Source organism: Apodemus sylvaticus, chromosome 6 (genome assembly GCF_947179515.1).
Source record: "Apodemus sylvaticus chromosome 6, mApoSyl1.1, whole genome shotgun sequence".
In the NCBI taxonomy this organism is placed as follows: Eukaryota; Metazoa; Chordata; class Mammalia; order Rodentia; family Muridae; genus Apodemus; species Apodemus sylvaticus.
Window position 1 is genome coordinate 88,949,833 of NC_067477.1, and position 21,121 is coordinate 88,970,953.

The window sequence follows — 21,121 nt, forward strand, 5'->3', positions numbered from 1 at the left end:
TGAATAAATAACTTTGTCCCAAATGAGATAATTCATGGTTCATAGGGTTAAATTTTTCCTGCTCTTCACTTATTCGTCAAGTGTTTATTGTGCCCTGCCCTGTCCTATACACTGTATGGAATTCAGGCAGTTACGAGGTTACTGTAGTACTATCCCCAAACAGAAGAACAGCCTTCTGGCAGGTACTGTACCTAGGTAGGAGGCACCATTATTTTCTAACAGGACAGAGTGAGAATGTAGGTGAGGAAGTGATTTACTTGAGATGATAAAGATTAAGAATTCTTAGGTGGACCCTCGTCATAAGAGGAAGCCTACCCCTAACACTGACCAGAGGACTAGAAACCCAAGGCCAGATGGCTCAGATACCTAGGATGGATCCAAACAAGATGGGAAAAAAGTCCACGGAAATGATGCCCAGTGATATTCTGCTATACTCATAGATTGGTGCCTAACCCAATTGTCATCAGAGTTGCTTCATCCAGCAACTGATGGAAACCGATGCAGAGAGACCCATAACCAAACATTAGGAGGAGCTTGGGGAATTGCATTGAAGAGGGAGAGGAAGGATTGTAGGAGCCAGAGACAGTCAAGGACATCATAAGAAACCCACAGAATCAGGGGCGGGAGAGATGGCTCGTCGGTTAAGAAACCCACAGAATCAACTAACCTTGACTCATAGGGGCTCATGGACACTGGACTGACAATAAGGAGGCTTTATGGGTCTTACCTAGGCCTTTTGCATGTATTTTGTAGTGTGTAGCTTGGTGTTTCTGTGGGACTCCTAATAGAGAGAGTGGGGGCTGTTTCTGATTTTTTGCCTGCTTTGGGGACCCTTGTCCTCTTACCGAGAGAATAAATTAAAAAAAGAAGTAACCTTAAAAGAAAAAAGAAAAAGAATTCTCATGTTAATATGACCTTAAAGAGCCTAATGCAGGAAGGAGAGAGAAATTAGTAATGGCCTCCTTAGAGAGAGGTGACATGCGAACGATTTCTATGGGTGTAATGAGGACCAGCATCTCATAGCTTTAGTACCGCCATACTTCTGCACACACTAGTGTCCGTTCTGCTTGACTGATGCCTGAGCCCCTACACTAGCTAAGCAGGCTGGGCTTCTGGCAGGTGTACACCATTCTGTAGCGACTGACGTCACCATCCTAGGTTCAAGGAGCAATGGTCTAGAAGTTCAAATATGCTCTGGTAGTAAGGATATTTAAGTCTTTCAGCCAATGTAAAAAAACTAGTTAGGTTTCATTCTAGGAATACTGCCAGATGGCCTGCAGACATCGGCTTTATATGTGAGGAGAAGAAAGAGAGTGAGAAAAGGATTAGAGTTTTGAAGGAACTTGAATGTCACTTGAGGTTTTCTGTCATCAGATTTACTCATTCATTTAGCATGGAAACAAGATAGAGGACTTGACCAAAAATCCAAGTAAGAGCAAAGGATGACCTGAGCAATGAAGTATCAGTTAATCGGAAAGAGAAGAGGGTGAGGAGGGATATGAAAAGGATTTCCTCTGTGTGGCTCAGGTTGGCCTAAATCTCATTGCACAACCCATGCTGGCTTTTGATTTGTGATTATCTTGCCTTTGCACATGTACCAATTTGCCCTGTGATAGGAAAGGAAAGGTGTGTGTGTATGTGTGTGTGTGTGTGTGTGTGTATGTGTGTGTTAATGTGGCTTCGTGCCTTTGCTGGTACACATGTTTGTGTGTGTACTTGTGTGTAGAGGCAAGGATGTCTTTCTTGGTTGCTGTCCACTTTTTTCACTCTGGCAGGGTGTTTTACTGAACTTGGAGCTTTCCAGTTTGGGAAGAGGAGCTTGGCAGCCTCTCCCAGGGATTCCCTGTCTCCACCGAGGATTCCATGCTGTCTGCCACAGGCCTCTCTCTTTTCCTCTGGGTGCTGGGCGCTGGAATCTGCCTTTCCGGTGGGTGCTGAATTCACTGAGCGGTTTCTCTAGCAAGTGAATTCGTTTAAGAGTGCCATGCTTTATCTTCCATGATTGACTATGGGAAATACAGAAAACAGAAAAAGGAAGTCGAATTTCAGGTTCCATGATGGCTGATAGGAAGCCTGGCATGCACTTAGTTGAGTGGGGATCGATGTCCCTCTTTAGAGAAATTAGAGTGGCCATTCTGTGAGTAATTAGAGTTCTGTGACCTAGAAGGATGGCTGCAGTTCTGAGTTACGTCTTTGGGCCAGGTGCACTGGCACAGTGGATTTACTCCACCAAGAAACTCTCTATGATAATTAGAGTCAGCTTATGGAGCCTAGTGTGCACACACAGGAGGCAGAGATGATGGCTCCTGTGCAAGGAGAAGAGCTTGCAGTGGAGTGAGTAGACTGGACTATACATTTGACTTGTAAATCTGGGAAAGATAAAGTAGAGATACATAGAAAAATGGTAGTAATAGTCCCAGATGCCTAAAATGAGATAATAAAAGAAAACTGTAACCTTAAAGGGGTAGAGTAGTGTTCAGGAAACAGGAAGTCCAGCTTCAGTCCCGGTTGCCTTTCAGTTGGATTTTTGAATTCATCATACCACTGTATGAACCATGCATCACTGAACACACAGATCAGTATTCCCCGAAACAGTTCAGGAGACCTCTTTAAATGACTGTATTCCAGTACACGGCTCTAATTGTGGTGATAACTTCAGCTTAATGTGGCTTATTGGAAATGTAAGTGCAGTAAGTAGGAACCAACGCCTAGCAACACAGAAATGCCTTCTAGTTTTCTGTAAAACATTTAAATAATAATGCATTGGGAATGTCTCAAAATGTGTTATGATTAGGCAGTTATTTAAAAGGTTGAATGTCAAACAGAGTTGTTTAAATTTTAAAAACGTTGACATTTCAAAGCCAGATTCTTATTTTCTCTGCCAGATTTGCTCTGTACTCAAGTTATGAAGTCAAAACCCAATGGTTATATACTTATCACAATCAGCCTGGTATAGACAATTGTCATGTATATTATTTGTGGAAGTAGATGACGGATGTTACCATGGTTAAGCTTTTGAAAGTTTTCTGGATAGTTGCGTTATATTTGTAAATGAGTAAGGTATCAGTTGTACAAAGGAGAATTATAGATTGAAACATGAGGGGTGGGGGAAGACAGCCATGGCCTTGATGTGATTAGAACTGCTTCATCTGTCTCCGAAGGTTTCTGGGTCCTTGGTTGTTAGTCACTTACTTAGTTACCTATTTTTCATTTTTCTTATGAGCTAGCGTCTTACTGTATAGCTCAATTGGTCTTCAGTTTGTGACACGTTTGCTTTTATCTGACAAGGCCAGGGACAAAGCTAAGTTTTAAAACAATATTTTCAATAATTATTTGAGGATTTTATACAATTTATTTTGATATTGTTCAATTCATTTCCCCAAGTCTTCCCAGACTGTCCTTCATCTCCTTACCATTCAAACTTCTCTCTCTCTCTCTCTCTCTCTCTCTCTCTCTCTCTCTCTCTCTCTCTCTCTTTCTCTCTCTCTCCTTTTCCCTCCTGCTCTCCTTTTAAAAATAGAGTCCAATATGTGCTACCCAAATACTCTTGGGTATAGGGCCTGCCCTGGGAAGTGGTTGATCTACCATAGGTCACACTCTTAAAACTCACTCTCCTTCTCCCAGGAGCTGTCTGTTCTTGCCTGGGTAGTACTTCATGGTCATCTCTCTGCTCCATACTTGGATTTTTGTCTGTGTTGAGCTTGCACAATTCTTGCATATGCCGTCATAACTGCTGTGAATTCATATTTTCAACTGCCTTGTATCCAGACTGTTCCATGCAGTTATCCATTGCCTCTGCTTTCAGTGTTTGCCCCACCTCTTCTGTGATGATCTTGGACCCTCGCAGGGCGGATCATGATATACTTGTCTTATTTAGGGATTTGCACTCCAGTGTCTTTTGCTGTCTTCATGGTGACTTGTTTCTTGTCTCTGTGCTAATCGCCTTCTCCTGCAAGAAAACCTTTTTCTGACAAGAGTTGAGGGCTGCACTAGTCAATGGGGCTAGCGATAAGTTGTTAGGAGTTGCCTTCATTTTGAGTTTTTTTTAGCAGAATATTGCTAGTAGGTTTTTCTTTAGGGCTTATGAACTATCTAGTAACAGGTACTTATCCCTGATAATGTTCCCAGGTAGGGTTCTATCTTTTGGAGTGGGCCTTAAATCTAGAAAGTGGTTACTTCCACATTAATGCCGTGATGGACATATCTTGTCATCAATTGTCATTGTAGCTCACAGAGTTCACAGCTGAGTAAGAGAGGTGACTTCTGTAAATAGCAGGCATAGTATCGTTCAGAAACACGGTGGCTAATCAGTAGCATGAGGCTTCAGACCAGTATCAACTTTATTTCTCTATGTTCTATAGCTCAAATACATGCTATTTTCACCAATGGAGTCTTACTGTCAAATTTTTGGGGGTAAACAAGAGCAATGCTAATAGCTTATAATATTTGGGGATCTATGGGACCCCGCTGGCCACCAATTCCAAAAGAGGTATCTTATTTCTGGCACTAGGGTTTTTATTTGTTAGCTTATGTTGCCTAGTAGGGGTAATGTCCCCTGTTGTAGAGTAGCTTTTCTTAAGTTTATATATATGTCTTTATGCTTATATCACAGCAGTGTATCTCTCATCTCTCAAAAGTCCTCCCTCTCTATGGTCTAGTTTCCTATGGCTACCCCAAACAAAACACACATATACGAAGATCCAATAATATATATATATATATATATATGTATATATATTAGAGTAGCTTTACTTGAGTTTATCTATCTATCTATCTATCTATCTATATACAGTAGCTTTACTTGAGTTATATATATATATATATATATATATATATATATATATATATATACACACACACACATGCACACATATGATATATATGATATATATTTATATGTATTTTCTGGGCATCTATTACAGTAGTAGGCTTTCATATGATGTCTTCAGAATTCATCATTAGTTTTCCCTGCCCATCCTCCCTGCTCCATTTCGCACCCCACAGCCCATTTAACCCCTCTGTTCTCTCCTTCGTTTTTATTCTTTATGCTTATATCACAGCAGGGTATCTCTCATCTCTCGAAAGTCCTCCCTCTCTATGGTCTAGTTTCCTATGGCTACCCCAAACAAAACACACATATACGAAGATCCAACCTTAACCTCTATGTATGAGAACACACACAGCACTTGTCTTTCTGGGCCTGGGTAGTTTACTCAGGAAGATTGCTTGCAGCTCCAACCCAGGCTGTCACTGGTGTTCAGAACTGTATTCATAGCATTTATGAGATGTTTCAGGCTACAGCTGCTCATTTAAAATGGTCTCCAAAGTTCAATCCTAGTAGGATTTACTCTTTTATTTACTTGAATTATGAAGCAGAAATCATCTGGATGTTTTTCTCTGCAAACTGTGGTGATGGGAGGAGGTGGTAGTGAATAAAGGCTGAGACATAAAAATTATTTATTAGTTTAGCTCTGGTAGCAATAACTCAAATACAACCATACACTGTCTGAATGTAGCTTGCAACTATGACAATCTATGTAGGTGGTATTATTATAGGAAGAACAGCACTGAGATCTTCCATTCAGGTGTCAATATCAGAATGGCCATTTTTCCTATACAGAAACAAAGGATTTTGCTGTTTTTTTTTTTATCCTTTTGTGGGGATGTCACTTTCTTACTGGCATACGAATCACAAATTTATTGATTGTGCTGGTAAAATGAGCACATCAGTATAACTTTTGTAAAGGATTTGCCAAATGTCCTTAATGTTATTAAGTCTTCATACTTATCAAAGCCGGAAGCGAGTGTGAACCTGTCTGTGTACACTGGCGTGCTGTTCCGCTAGGCTGCTTTAATAGCTCATTAGCATATTTCTACTTGAGATCTTTACAGCATTAGTGGTGTTCTTAGTGCTGTTATATATTTCTTCAAAGAAGTATGTATTTATATCCAGCTTTATACTTTCTTGCAAAAATAGTAATAACACTTTCAAAATACTGATGGGAAATGAGTCTCAATAAATATGTGTGTTTTCTTGAGGTAGAGAGACAGGATTCTCAGAGCTCCAGCATCCTCTGTGTTATACACTGTAGGTCAGATCTATTTTAGTTAGATGCTTACTTAGTGCAGCTTAAAAGTTTCTTTCCTTTTCTTTCTTTCTTTTTTTTTTAATTTTGACTTGCCAGTAAACAGTTAGTAAAATGTCCTTGGAATGGCTTTTTCTCTAAGTGCCTGGACGTGGAAGTGCATTCAGACTCGAAGCAGAAAGCCCCTTAAATTCCCTTTGCGGAGTCAGTCCATCCAGTTAGTGGCACTCCTAGAAAGAGTGTCTCTTACTGCTTTTTACAGAAACAAGATTGCAAAAGATTTCAAGAAGTGGACAATGCAATGGGGATTTTCTGGTCAGTCCTATGGCTCGTGACTTATTTGTTGCTTTTTTTTTTGGCCATTATTTTTTTCCTCCAGTAACTGATTCTTTTTCTGCAAGTAAATATTTGACCATAATAGCTGAAAATGCTATGTGAGTTATTTATATCCATAACTCCAAAAATCAATTTTCAGTTTCTATAGGAATGGAAACAGCCACGAAGTAGCAGAGTGGGAGCCTTCTGTAACACACGTGAAGCGCCTTTCTGCTCACTGGTTCCTTTTATTCCTATTGGTTCCTTTTTCTCAGAATCCCTGTGCTGCAAGCAAGATGGGCATTGGCTTTTGTCTACTTTTCAGTGCTGGGGGTCAATCCTAGGGCTACATACATACTAGGTACACACTGCAGCACTGGCCTGTTAACCCCAGTTTACATTTGCTCTTCTATTGCTAAAGAGTGGGAGAACTAAGTTGACGTGACTCCCAAAGGCCCAAGGCAAGTTGTAAATGAGCTGAATCCTAGAGCCAGCTCTCTGGCTCTCAGTGTGATGGACATAATCTGGATATTACACACTGTGATTTTCTTATACTCTAGGTTTCTTCTCTGCCATCGTCTCGTGAACAACCATTGTCAGCTGAGAGCAGGCTGTGACTCTACATCCTCAACCATCAGCCCACCTGAATCCCACCATGAGCTCTCCAGTACAGCCAGGTCAGTCCTGTTGCTTTGAGAACTGGTAACGTATGTTATTTGGAGGATATTGCTTTGCGTTGCTTCATATCAGGCAATTGAAAAAAAACTAAGGAACAATTTTTCATGAAGATTGAACAATAGAATAATATATTTTGAGTTTTACATTCTAAAGTTAATTCTCTATTAACTCAGTTTTACTTTCTGAGTAATTTCATTTGCATTGTTGTCTGAGGACTGGGCGTTGATTCATCTGTTTCTAAATGAATGTTCAGATTAAATTATGTGCAGTTATAAAAAATATGATGCAAGAATTTCATTCATACCCATAGCCTTTCTATTTGTCAGACTTGGGAGTCAGTTTATGTGTTCTATCTCTTTGACACACAGGAAGGATATTTTTCCTCCCCACCCTTCTTTTCTGCCACTCCTGTTTCCTATATGCGTATTTAATAATAACCTCAGCACCTGCTTCCTATGAGGCCAGAGTGATATGTGTGGTTTAGTACTGCTGTGATTAGGGCAGCCAACACCCATGCCTCCAGGAACAGGGCGTTGCTTTTAGAGCAAATAAGATCCAAGTTTTGAGAAGATGGAGTAGGGTCAACTACCACCTGTGAGTCACAAATAGATTATAAAAGCATTTTCTGCTTTTGTCATTATAGGAGTGTTTACCTCAGTACATTCTGTGGCACAGTGATAAATTTGAGTTAGTTACCCCATTCTCTAGGTCAGATATGTAATATGATATTCAGAGCTCATAAAAATAAACCATTTGGCAAGGCTTTCGCCCCTGGAGTGCTGCACCTAGAGTTCCTCTTGATTTCCACTGTCTGCTCAGCCATTCTCCGTGCCTCCATTAGGCTGTTGACTGAAATTTATAGGAAAATCTAACTTGATTGTAAAGGATGTGGAAATAGTCAAGAGTTTTGATCATGACTGTGGTTTATAATTGGTGTTATGCCATCTAGATGGACAGGGGAAGGGTTTCCAAGGCTTGTATCCTTGGATCCTGATGGCTCAGCACTCAAAAGTTCAGCATGCAGTAACATCTATTGGAAAGGTTGTTTAAACAAGCCTTTATGCAGAAATTTTTACTTTCATCTATTGGTGGTTGTTTGAATAAAAATGCCCCCCATAGATCCATAGGGAGTGACATTATTTGGTGGTGTGGCCTTGATGGATTAGGTGTGTCTTAGTTGGAAGAAGTACATCACTGGGTGTGGTGGGCTTTAAGCTCTCAGAAACTCAGGGCATGCCTACAGGATCACTGTTCACTTCTGCTGCCTGTGGATCAAGATGCCAAACTCTCAGCTCCTTCGCTAACACCATGTCTGCCTGCATGCTGCCATGTTTTTTGCCACGTCGGTAATGGACTAAACCTCTCAACCTGCGAGCCAGCCTTAATTAGATGTTTTTCTCTAGAAGAGTTGCCATGGTCATGGTGTCTTTTCACAGCAAGAACAACCCTAACTTAGACACCATTTGAGAGGAGGCTAACAGTTGGTGATTTGAACAAGGTTCCTTTGGTAAGGATGCTATTATGGTGTGTAGAACAAGATTTGGAATTGTAGATCTCAGTTTTTCCTCTTTTTTCTTCTCTCTCTTTACCCCCAAAGAGCCTGTTGAAGTGTATTTTGGGAGTTGTGTTGTTAACTACAGGTATAGGACAGGATTATTAACCTTTCTATTGACATAAAATTATATCTTTATTATCTACACGGCACTTAAATATATGGGTATTAATTTAAATTTAAATTTAATATTTCAAAATTGCATAGTTAAAAAGATACTTAATTTAGAGCCACTATAGTGAAATATAGTGTTTTTTTTTCTCTTAGTACATTTGGCAACTAGAGTAAACATACCCTGCCTCCCTGAATATTGATTTTATAATACTGATTTTTATTATATAAAAATATTCTTTGAGCCCGCGATTTTAATGCAAAAGTTCTTACCCATTATGATAATTGTTCAATTACGAGAAGTAAAAATGTAGTCAATAAATAAGAAGTCCTGAGGAAAGCTCATTTGATCTTAGGGTCACTAATATTTTCTTGTATACTCTTTATTAGTACATATGTAGTTCTGCTTGACATTGTACAAAAGTCTCAATTAACTAAGGAGTATTTACAAATAAAATTCAAAAATATCATTAGCTTTGACTCCTATAGGTGTCATTTCTATTCCTTTAGAATAGTTCACTCTAATCAGAGACCTGGAATACAAAATAAAAGAAAATGCTTTTGGTACCTTCCTCACAATGCTCTAATGTTGCTCTTGCTGGTGTCCTGTTGAGACACATATCACTGGTGAGACAATCATTTCAATCAGAAAATGCTTTTTAAATTCTGAACAGAGAATTGAATTGGCCTTATGCAATCATCATCTATTTATTTTCTTTTCTTCCATAAACAGCTCCCAGGCTTGTATATAAGACAGAAAAATAGACTCACTCCAGTGCTTCCAACATTTTTGAAATACTCCTTCAGCTTATTTATATTTGTCCTGAATACTGGTCCTGTAGTACTGTGAATTCTTATTTTCCCCTGTATAGATACTAGACTCAGAAACATTTTTCTACCCATATTCAAATACGGTTTGATATCAAAGAAAATGATTACTTTCTTGATCATGTATTCAGTCAAACAATAAGTACTGATTTTTGTATATAGCATTTGTTGGTTTTTATTTTAATCTTGCTACCCTAATAATGTTCAAAGTTAGAATTTTGGGGATTCTTTTATGTGCTGGGGAATATGGAGGAAAGTCTCTCTCCCCATGGTTGTCAGCTGATTGCTGCAGCTAAAGTATTTATTTATCCATTCAAAACTTGCTGAGCATGTACCTTTTGTCAGGTAGTATGTGATCCAGCAGGGATACAGCCTACTAAAACATATCTTCTACCTATGGACAGCCTTTGAGGCAGAGACAGACACAGTTGAAGTTTTGGCTCACTCAGTGCCATATGTATTTTAATGTAAGACTAGAAAACCCATTTCTTCTGGACAGCAGCCTAGATTCTATATCTTTTAAATGGATGGCCAAGTTTCAAAGGGAAAACAGGGCTCAGTTAACTTTGTGTTCCCCCCAAACAGGTCTGTGTTCAAAACACAGATTCCCAGACTCCTCTCTGCCAATGAGCTTTACCATAAAACTCTAGAGGGCTAGGCCTTAGATGCAAGATTGCCAAGTTCAACGTACTCTTAATTTGCTTAAAAGCCCTAGTGATTCTCATCTGAGGGCATTACAAAGAAAAAGAAGGTAAGTCTCTTTTGTTAGCTAACATTGTGGAAAACACATGAAATAGCTAGTCCATGGAAACCTAGAAAGGATCTATCTTGTGAGGAAAATTCCAGGGGCTTACAGGTTTTATTTGCTTTCTAGGCCATCCCAGTTTTCTGAGGTAAGAGCTTATAGAGTCTCTCTCTCTTTTCTTTTCTTTTCTCTTTTCTTTTTCTTCAAGAGAAGTTTTACAGCAGAGATTTTTCATACAACCTTGCAAAATTTTGAAAACACGTTTGTGCCAGAATTGTTTTAAGAATTAAATAATTAGGTACACCAACCGTAAAATGATAGTGGCATGATCTTTAATTCTGACAAATATAATTTTAATGTAATTTCCTAGAAAATGTATCTATGAGAATTTTTCAAGCACAGAGCCTGTGTATATGGCACCTTGAGAATTGTGGAACGCCGTGCCCTTTGGGGCTTCTCAAGTACTGTGGCTAGAGCCCTCTCTACTCCATCAGCTGATAGAATTTGTTGTGTCACGATAACTTGTTCCTGCTTTCCTCATCACTGTGGGATACTTACAGCAACTATTCAACCTGCTAACAGTGAGAGAACAAGCTTATTCATCCAAGCAAGAGGTTCGCAGCATTCTTGTGAATGTTAAATTCCGTCCGTCTTCTCATAAACTCTCTGTTTATTCACTGACAAATCTTGGGCAAAAAAAAATTAGTGCAGGAATTTCCCTTCTTGTCTCTATTTGGCTAAACAGCTGTATTCCCTTATAGAAATGTAGAATAGATTTAACTAATGATCAAAAAGTTCTTTGAAACATAAATTGTTACGGAAATGCTAAGTAGCATAAACAATTCGGGGGCAAGCATTAATAAAAGCTTTGCCGCTAGCATCTTTAAAGGGAACTAATAAAGGCTTCACGGTTCAATTAATACAGCACAACAGTGAGTTTTCTAGAAGCATATGGGACCCAGAAGGCCTGCCCCTGTTTTTAAAATTTACGAACTCTTTAATGATTCACCGCTTTCGCTCCAGCGCGTCACCCACTGTGGTGCTGGTTGGTCATTAAGCAGGAAGCTAAAACCAGGACAAGGCTGCAAACAAATAACATGATGTTCAAGTGAATATTTTTCTTCATTTTTTTAACCAGTATGTTATCATAAAAATGAAAGCTAATGAAACAGAATCATAGCACAAATGAAGTAGGTTATGGCTTCCCTAGATACACACTAAAACTTGGCTTTGTAGTGAGATGCGGGTCAGGTCCTATTACCAGAAGCAAGCACCAAGCGACCAAACCATCTTCAGGCTCTTAGCCAGTTATCTACTTCAAATAGTATTCAAAAATATTCCAAGATAGTAAAATGGATTGGTCCATTGAAGATTTCTTTTTGTGACAAGATATTATCCCAGGTTACAGTACTCACGGGAAGCATTTCTATACATTTATTACTTATTTTAAACTATTTTTCATCCATTTAACCGAAGTGGTTTATCATTTTGCTACTCCTGAGTCAAAATTCTGAATTGGAAATTTAAAGTTTGAAACATAGAGATGACATTTATTCATGTTACAATTCCCAAGCGATGGTGCATTAGTATTGGGACAGGACTTTCTCTAGACTGTCCAGGGAGACACATGCCTTTCTCTACAATGTTCAGTGTAAATGTATTTGCACAATTGACTTGTTCTCAGTCTTGCTTTTCACAGTTTACACGTGTGGGTAGTTCAGAGACTGCTCTCTGCCTTTGCTGTTGTAACACTGTAGACAAACCTTATGGTGTGGCTCCAACAAAGGTCAAGGTTATGTCTTCGTCACATGGAGCCTAGAACACATCCCAGAGCCATGGCTGTTCTTTCTAGTTGCTGTGCAAGGCCTTGTGCAAGTCTGGTCCTTGGAGTTTCTTCAGGGTATGGTTTCAAGACACTGGACACTCTTCTGTTTAAGTGATGGAAGAAATATGGAAGAAGTGAGTTATTTGTGGTAACAGGTTCTGTGCGTCTTCATATATCATTGAGTATAATTTATTCCCCTGGCATATCTAACCACAAAGGAGGCTCAGAAACAACTAGTATAGCTGTACTCTTCTAAGAAGGGAATAGTTCTTGGATATTTATGATGTGTTGGCAAAGGAGCATACTATGTAACACACGGTGACACACTATGCTCCCAGTAAGAATTGTTTAATATTCTATCTTTTACTTTATTTTATTTTGGGTGGGAGGATGCAAGGGCAGAAGGTGGATGCGAATAGATGGGGAGATGAGCGAGATTGGGATGCATGATGGGAAATTTACAAAGAATCAATTAAAAGTACAAAAAAAATAATCCAGGCTAAATATACAGTGGTAGATGATTTATACTGATTTTTCTATGAACACAATTATAAAGCAGTGCTCGACTAGGTATTCTCTGAAGCTTTGTGAGTTAAGCTGTGGTACTCATACAAACTATATGTGGACAGCCTTCTCATGAAGGGGTTATATGGAGCACTTCTCCAATGTTGTCCTCCTTTCTCTATTGCCTAGTGTTTGCCTTGCAGCCCCATAAGAGGAACAATTTGAACCACCCAGTGCCCCCAGAGCTCCCAGGGACTAAACCATCAACCAAAGAATACACATGGAGCGACCAATGACTCCAGCTGCATATGTAGCAGAGGATGGCCTTGTTGGACATCAAAGGGAGGAGAGGCCCTTGATCCTGAGAAGGCTCGATGCCTCAGAATAGGAGAATGCCAGGACAGGGAAGCAGGAGTGGGTGGGTTGGTGAGGAGGGGAAGGGGTGATGGGATAGGGTGTTTTGGAGGGGAAACCAGGAAAAGGGATAGCATTTGAAATGTAAAAAAGAAAATATAATAATAATAATAATAATAATAATAATAATAATAATAAAAGAGATCTAAAACACTCCTCCTGTCTTCTTTTCTATCTCCCTCCACTCTCACAAAGCTGTAATAACTTTAAGGGACTACAGAGGGGAATATGAGGTAGCTCAAACTTTTTTTAATAACCTTGAAATGCCTTTCTTTCTACAGTTTCCTGTGTGTACTCAATTTTTATGTTGTTTTAATTTGTGTGTGTGACTCAGTGCACAGCAGTCTATTCCGTTTCTGATTTACTGTGTCTTAATTTATTATTAAAAATCTAAGATCTCTGTTAATAAGTTGTTCACTAGGCTGTAAACTGAGGAAGCACAGTATTTTCTATTAGGAGTAAAGCACATGTGCTTGTTCACTGCGACAATTGCTTCCTCTGCATTTCTGGTAGGTGGTTGATAGCCTGGGGCTCCGGGAACCTGGTGTGTAGTCCTGGATGGCCTTGAACTTACAATAGATTGTTCTGCCTCTGTCTCCTGAGTGCTGCATTTGTAGGCATGCACCACTGCCTTCATTTGCAATTAAAATTTATGCCTCCTTTGCTTCATTCCTCTAGCTCTCTCTCTATTTTCTTTGTGTGTTGACAATATGTTGAATTCCCACTTGGTGAGGAAGTCTTCCAGATTTGATGGTTCTCATGCTATCCATGCAGATTATAATGATTCATTTTCAATGGCTTTTTTGACCTAATAATTCAAACTTTAAAAATTAATGCAGTTTTTGCTTATTAGTAACTCTCTCTCTCTCTCTCTCTCTCTCTGTGTGCGTGTACGTGTTTGTGAACATGTATGTTTATGGATGTCGGAGGACAACCTCAGGTGCCATTCCTCAGGAGCTGTCCAACTTTTTTATTCTTTTGAGCTAGGCTAGGTGGATGTCTGGCCAGCGAGCAGCAGGGATCTCTTCGTTTTGTCACGGCGGCGGCGTGAGATTACAAACATGTGCTTCCCTGCCTGTTTTATTTTTATTTTTCCCTGGATGTCTAGGGATCAGACTAGGCCCTCATGCTTGCCAGGCGTTCACTTACTTCACAGAGCAACCTTCTAAGGACAATGAGTTAAGTAGCAAAAAAAGTTTAGAACATATTCAACTTAGATGAGATTTTAGATTTTTCTCGTATAAAATGATGAACTTGTACGTACACAAATAATTGCAGTCTTCTGCAGAGACTAATGGGATCTTACACTTCCAATGCATCATTATTCAAATTTGGTTTTTTTTACTTTTTGGTTCACGTCTATACGGTTATTTGATAGAGAAAGCAACCTCTTACATATCAACTAGATACAGCTAGCAGAATTTGGTTCCTTTCCTGTCTGCCCCATGACTCTATTTTCCTGAAGACGGTGGCAAGCATCTTAAGATGAGGATCAGGAGCAGGGTGTGTCCCTCAGAACTGTGGGCAACCTCTTGGGTAGGCTTTGTTTGTCACGCAGAGCCCTGAATGATGCAATGCCCCAGCCCCCGTGGAGCAATATCTGCTCATAATAATGCCACAACCCATTAGTTGATCACCAACTCCGTGCATCCACAGGGACTGGCCCCAATCTAAATGAGTGACTAATTCTTAAACTGCAAGAGAAAACTGACGTCTTTAGGGAGCAGTGACATGTCAGGGCTAGATTGTTTGTTTTACTTGTTATAACTGCTAGATCATTAAGGAAATGCCTACATCCTGTTGTGATTGTGTGCGCTGCAGCAATAAGGAGGAAAGGATCTGACCTCTTCAGTTTCAGCGACCCTTAGATCCCGTATAATCTCTTCACTCACTGCCCTTAAAGGGAAGAATGCTCATATTCATTGGGCCTAAAAGAGCCCACATTTATTTGCTTTGCATCCATTTTTCTCTTATCGATTTGACTATTATTTAAAAGACTATGAAATTATTTGAGATTATTCGTATAAGGTTAAGAGTGTAACTGCAAGCTCTGGAAAAACCTGTCATTTCTGTTTCTCAGAAATCTCCCTCTGTGTTCACTCTGCCCCACAGCTTCTGTCTTTGTTTTACCTTTTCATTGAACTTTTATGTTTTCTGTATTCCCCATGAACAGCCCTTATCCATAATGCTCACTCTTAGGACATATGCTGTTGTATGTTGATTGCATGTGGCTTAATGAAGATATTCATCCTTAGTAGCTTTATGAACCGTGTACTAGAAACAACTTTATCTTTTCCTTCCTTCCTTCCTTCCTTCCTTCCTTCCTTCCTTCCTTCCTTCCTTCCTTCCTTCCTTCCTTCCTTCCTTCCTTCCTTTCTTTCTTTCTTTCTTTCTTTTTTTTTTTCTTTCTTTCTTTCTTTCTTTCTTTCTTTCTTTCTTTCATAAATCAGATATGTCTCTAGCATTGTTCCCCTCTTGTGGTCTAGATGAGGTTGTATCTGAGTTTTACATGTATATCTAAAAACTTCAGATCCTAAGCATGTTTCAGGCAGCATTGAGTAGGGACACCAGAGGAGCTGGGGCGCCCCTCAGAGAAACCAGCTTTCTTCCAACTAACTCTTTAGAGGTTATTGGTACTTTAACTGTTTGAAGTCCAGTTTATTCTTTTATCCATTTCCTAGGGCTATTGTGCCAAATTCCTACTTAATTTTGATTAAAATTAGAGAAAGTTTTGTTTTATGAAGCGTGTCACTGGGTGGAAATGCAAGTTTCAGCTGGATTGTACTCTTCCTGAGGCCTTGGGAGAGTACACAACTGTCTTCTGCCTTCTGCCGGCTGCTGAGTTCCTCATTTTCTGGCTGTAGTACTTAAGCTTTCTCCTTGGAATGCCAGCTCTGCCTTACAGGGATGCCTTTTTCATTTCAAAATCATCAATAACCTATGTGAAAGGTTTTTGTTTTTGTCTTTTTTAATGTCCTCTTTTTTGTTTTTATTTGTCTTTGTTAGTTTCAGTCAGTAAACATTGGTTCTAGCAATACGTTGAAGATACCTCTGGGTGGGGATGAGGGTCATCTTTCTTCAAACCCGGATCAGATATAATTTTCAAAGCTATGCTACCTTTCAGTTCTGTTCACACATTGCTGTTCTGTTTATTCATTCATTCATTCACTGAAGATTTATTTCATGCCTTCTGGTATGTGCCAGACATGGTGCCAGGTTGTCGGTGTAGTTTGCTTGCTGTGCACCATTTAGTAAAGCCATTGTGCCCTCAGTCCAGTTGCCATACAGAATAAATGCTGAGGGAAAGGTGAAAGGGCTCACTTGAAGCTGTAAGAATTGTTCTTGTTAATTTCCTCTTCTATGATCTTAGAGCACAAGCCACCTTTGTGTTTGGGGATTGTACTTCATTTCAGTAATCGCAGAGCGTGCTCAACCTGCAGACTGCAAACAATTTGTAAAAGAGTGTCCGGTAGGAAAAGAGTATCAGAACCAGTTCTATTCCCTTAAAGGAATCTATGAAGTCCAAGCACAAAACACAGACCTTGCCCCAGAGCATTTTTAATCTTAACAGTTCTGCCTATATAACACTGCCTATAATCAGCCTCAACATCAGCCCGTTCCCCACTCACACATGCAGAGTGCAGGTCTTTTAAAAAGTCCATCGGGAGAGTATTTTGTAATGTTAGCATTGAACATAGAAAAGTTGTGCTCTAACTGATCAGGAAAGCAAGCACATGGGTCCTGATGCAAATGCAAGACAGGCTGCTCTAAGTCCCATTGACACACACAGAAGGAAAACAATTGGATGCTCCTAGGAAAATGAGCTCATACTTGGCTCAAAGGGAATTTGGAGAAGGAAGACTTTGAAGTGCCCTTAATGGTTATATACGATTTTAATAGGAATCTATTTGGGTAGGCTAATGGGGTGGGCTATAGAGGTCTGGCATAGGGGGTGGTGGTGAGTTGAGGCTGGCTGTGGGAATTAGGGTCCCAACGCTGGACACAAGTTTCCTTTTGACACAGCTTGTTGGTTTGGAACCATAGAATTTGAGAATTCTAAGTTCAAATCTGGCCTGCTTTGTAATTAATGAGACTATATTTTTTTCTACTGTAGGAGGGTGAAATATATTTTATTTAACACCTGATGGTTTGTTGGATTTAAAAACATTGGAACTATGACTGTTGCATTTATTTGTATACTAGCTTTCCAGCCAACAAGCATTAGGAACAGACTTCAGTAAGGAAAATAAAATCAGTATGATTTATTCAAAAGGTTTCTGAAGAATAGCCAGAGTATGTGACTGAATGGAAGACAGACAACAGCTGAAGGTAAGGAAGGAAACTGAAAAATTCAAGATGATCGAGTGGGCATCATGAGTGACATTGATGGAGAGGATAACTAGTCTTTGTTTAATTCCTTACAAACTTGTGGCCTCCTGTCAAAGAATGTATGACACACTAAAAGAGATTCTTAAATTTTTAAATAAACAGTGAATCAATTTTTCAATTTTGATTTTTTTCTACCTGTGATTTAAGATTTTACATTTAGTAATTACAACAGCTTGAAAGAGACAAATGTTAACAGTTTTCTCAACTTCTGTTGCTCGGTTTTCTGAGTCTGGTTCCATCACAAATCCTTTGGGGCCTTTCTTGGCTTCCATATTTTTGTGGTTTACATAAGCAGCCCGCCATAAGAGGGCTGCCTGTGGAGAGGTGATGTGAGCAGGGGAGGGTTTGCAGAACTGGCCGCTGTGTCTGCCATTTTGAAGCAGTTTGTGAGCAAAGATATGGAAAAGGCAACATAAAGTGGGAAGCATCTTGACCATTGAGGGGTTTTCCCACTCTACACTCCTAGCAAGCCTTGGAACTCATTTTATTCTACTGCTCGGATAATGAGTAGGTATTAAAAGACATATTGCATTAAGCAGGAAGGGGCTGGGGATTTAGTTCAGTGGTAAAGAGTTTGCCTAGAAAGTTCAGGATTTGGTCCTCAGCTCAGAAAATCAAATTACCAGTCAAATTAAGATTCTCACCTTGCAGATATAAAGGAGGGTGTGGAGAAAGAGGAACACTCCTCCACTGCTGGTGGGGTTGCAAATTGGTACAACCACTCTGGAAATCAGTCTGGCGGTTCCTCCGAAAACTGGGTACCTTACTTCCAGAAGATCCTGCTATACCACTCCTGGGCATATACCCAGAAGACTCCCCACCATGTAATAAGGATACATGTTCTACTATGTTCATAGCAGCCCTATTTGTAATTGCCAGATGCTGGAAAGAACCCAGGTATCCCTCAACAGAAGAGTGGATGCAAAAAATGTGGTATATCTACACAATGGAGTACTATTCAGCCATTAGAAACAATGAATTTATGAAATTCTTAGGCAAATGGATGGAGCTAGAGAATATCATACTAAGTGAGATAACCCAGACTCAAAAGGTGAATCATGGTATGCACTCACTAATAAGTGGATATTAACCTAGAAAACGGGAATACCCAAAACATAATCCACACATCAAATGAGGTACAAGAAGAAAGGAGGAGTGGCCCCTGGTTCTGGAAAGACTCGGTGAAACAGTATTCAGCAAAACCAGAACGGGGAAGTGGGAAGGGGTGGGTGGGAGGACAGGGGAAGAGAAGGGGGTTTGCGGGACTTTCGGGGAGTGGGGGGGCTAGAAAAGGGGAAATCATTTGAAATGTAAATAAATTATATTGAATAAAAAAAAGAAAGAAAGAAAAAAAAGTTGCATTCTTTGTTTGCTGTGTTTCCCTGGAACCAGGCAAGTTTGAGGGATTTGTGTTGTTCTCTGGCCCTAGATTGTTCTACAATTAAAATTCATCATCTTCATTAAAACATTTTATGGTATTGAATAAAGAAGGCTTTATAATGGCTCTGTGACATGTCAAAAATATTAAATTGTATAATACTATATTCCTCATGGTAGTTTCTTCATAATCACAGTTTTCTCTTTGAATTTTATAATTTCAACTATTATGAAGTTAGTACCATACCTATCTTCTTAAAAGATACTGCAGTGCCAGCTCTACTTTGAGTCTTGTGTATATTCAGGGTGTTTTCTTTCTCTAATACTGCAGTGAGTCATTCTATGATGTGTTCTTTCATTTTCTGTCCCACCTGACTTGATTAGGAAAATCATCAAGTGGGAATCAAGTAGAAAAGGGGTGGACAGAAGTCAGGGAATATCAAACTACCTTTCAATGGAAGGCTTTGGGAACAAGTTGTTTTATGGTGAGAATGTAGACATCATTCAGCTTAGAAAAAAAGCCTTTAATTTATTTGAGTGGCATTGGAGAAGGTGGTTTGTCAGTTTGAACCATGTAGGAAAAAACAGTTGGAAAAATGGCAGGGAAGACAAAATCTGGAGTAGGTCACCCATCTCTATGATCCTGATGCCACGAGAGTTCCAGAGGCTCAGACAGCTCCTTAGTCCCCATGTTGATTATGAGTGCCACCAGCTCTCAAGATGACCATTAAAGTCAGTGCCAATAAACACACCAGAGCAGTCCAGAGGAAATAAGGAGAAACCCTCTGATGGAGATGGAGATGATGGAGATGGAGATGGAGATGGAGATGATGGAGATGGAGATGATGGAGATGGAGATGATGGAGATGGAGATGATGGAGATGGAGATGGAGATGATAGAGATGGAGATGATGGAGATGGAGATGGAGATGGAGATGGCCTTGTCTGGTTAGTTGTAAAAAACTCTCTTAAATTCTGTTTTGGAAGGGGACCAATTAACCTCAGATAGCAGTTGGTGCAAGGATGTACAAGTTCACATATTTATGCTTTAAAAATGTTTCTGTATTTCAAAACTCACTCATTTTCTTGTTTTATAAATTTTAAGGATGATCAAGTTTCCCCACACCCCACGCGCTACTCAAAGCTCTCAATTAGAACCATACTTTAATTTAAAAATGAATGATTCAGAGTCAGTAGAACAAGTGTGACACTTGTGGTAAATGAAAGACTCAGCGACTCTTGGTAACTGCTTTCTCCATAGGGAGGCCCTGTCCCTGGGACAGGTGGTATGTGCTCACTTTGTGCACAGCACCTTGTTCCTTTTGGATTAAATACTTGTGCAAAGGCTAGCTAAGAGCAGGAGGCCTGGAGCACTGGCTACTGCCCCTCCCTGCCTGGTGATGAGAAGACCATTCTGGTAATTATCAGGCTTGGAGGAAACAGCATTATTCTTTTGATTTTCCCCCCAAGCTACAACCCTATTATTCACATCCATTCTTTGTGGTGGGGGGACTTGGAGTGCATGCAAGAGAGGAAAACACTCATCTGGGTAAGGTGGGTTGCAGAGTGGTGCTCTTGGAAGTTCGGCAAACTCGCTCCAAGGATCTTAAGTCCCAGGATTCACCATTCACGCCTTAAAGCCCATTTAACTCTTCTGAACCTAGGTTTCTCTCATCCTTAAGAATGGAAAGAATAATGTAGTGACTTGATTTCACTTCCGCAAGGATTTGACCAAGAAATGAATAAAAGAGGGGATGAAGAAATGTCTTAGCAGTTAAGCACACTGGCTGCTCTTCCAGAAGACCCAAGTTCAGTTCCCAGCATCCACATGGCAGCTCACAACCATCTGTAACTCCAGCTCCAGGAGATTCAACATCCTAACACAAGTACACATGCAGGAAAAACACAAATTCACATGAAATAAAAATCAGTCCTTAAAAAACGAAACGAATGAAACAGTATTCTGCAATCCATTATGTGTAAATATTTTTTTTTTACAAAGTATCGTTAATAATCCAGACTTTGTTTCCTAGCAAGATGGCTTTGTCCCATTTAAAGGTATAGTGGAAAATGCAAGGAACTCTTACTTTCTTCTTTCTGTGAACATCATAGATATTTTCTCAGCCACTGTGCAGAAGCAATGGCACCAAATCCTCTCCCTTCCCTGGTGACTCATGAGTAGCTTTTCCCTCTCCATTCAGCGTTGCGTTCCTGTCATAGATGAAGGTAGAATAATACTTTTACCATCATCCTAGACTGATTTACTTTATCAAATGATACTGTACTTTTTACATTAA

The 21,121-nt window shown here is 39.7% G+C and overlaps 1 protein-coding gene across 5 annotated transcripts in view; it reads left to right on the forward strand.

Annotated features, from left to right (window-relative positions):
* Hdac9 (histone deacetylase 9) overlaps positions 1 to 21,121 on the forward strand; it is an 858,974-nt gene that overhangs the window by 72,985 nt on the left and 764,868 nt on the right. For all 5 annotated transcript variants that reach the window (XM_052185941.1, XM_052185944.1, XM_052185943.1 and 2 more), the window contains one exon: positions 6,962 to 7,078. In XM_052185941.1, the coding sequence (XP_052041901.1) occupies positions 7,057 to 7,078 (22 nt within the window). In that variant the 5' untranslated portion in view covers positions 6,962 to 7,056. The remainder of the gene's footprint in view (positions 1 to 6,961; positions 7,079 to 21,121) is intronic.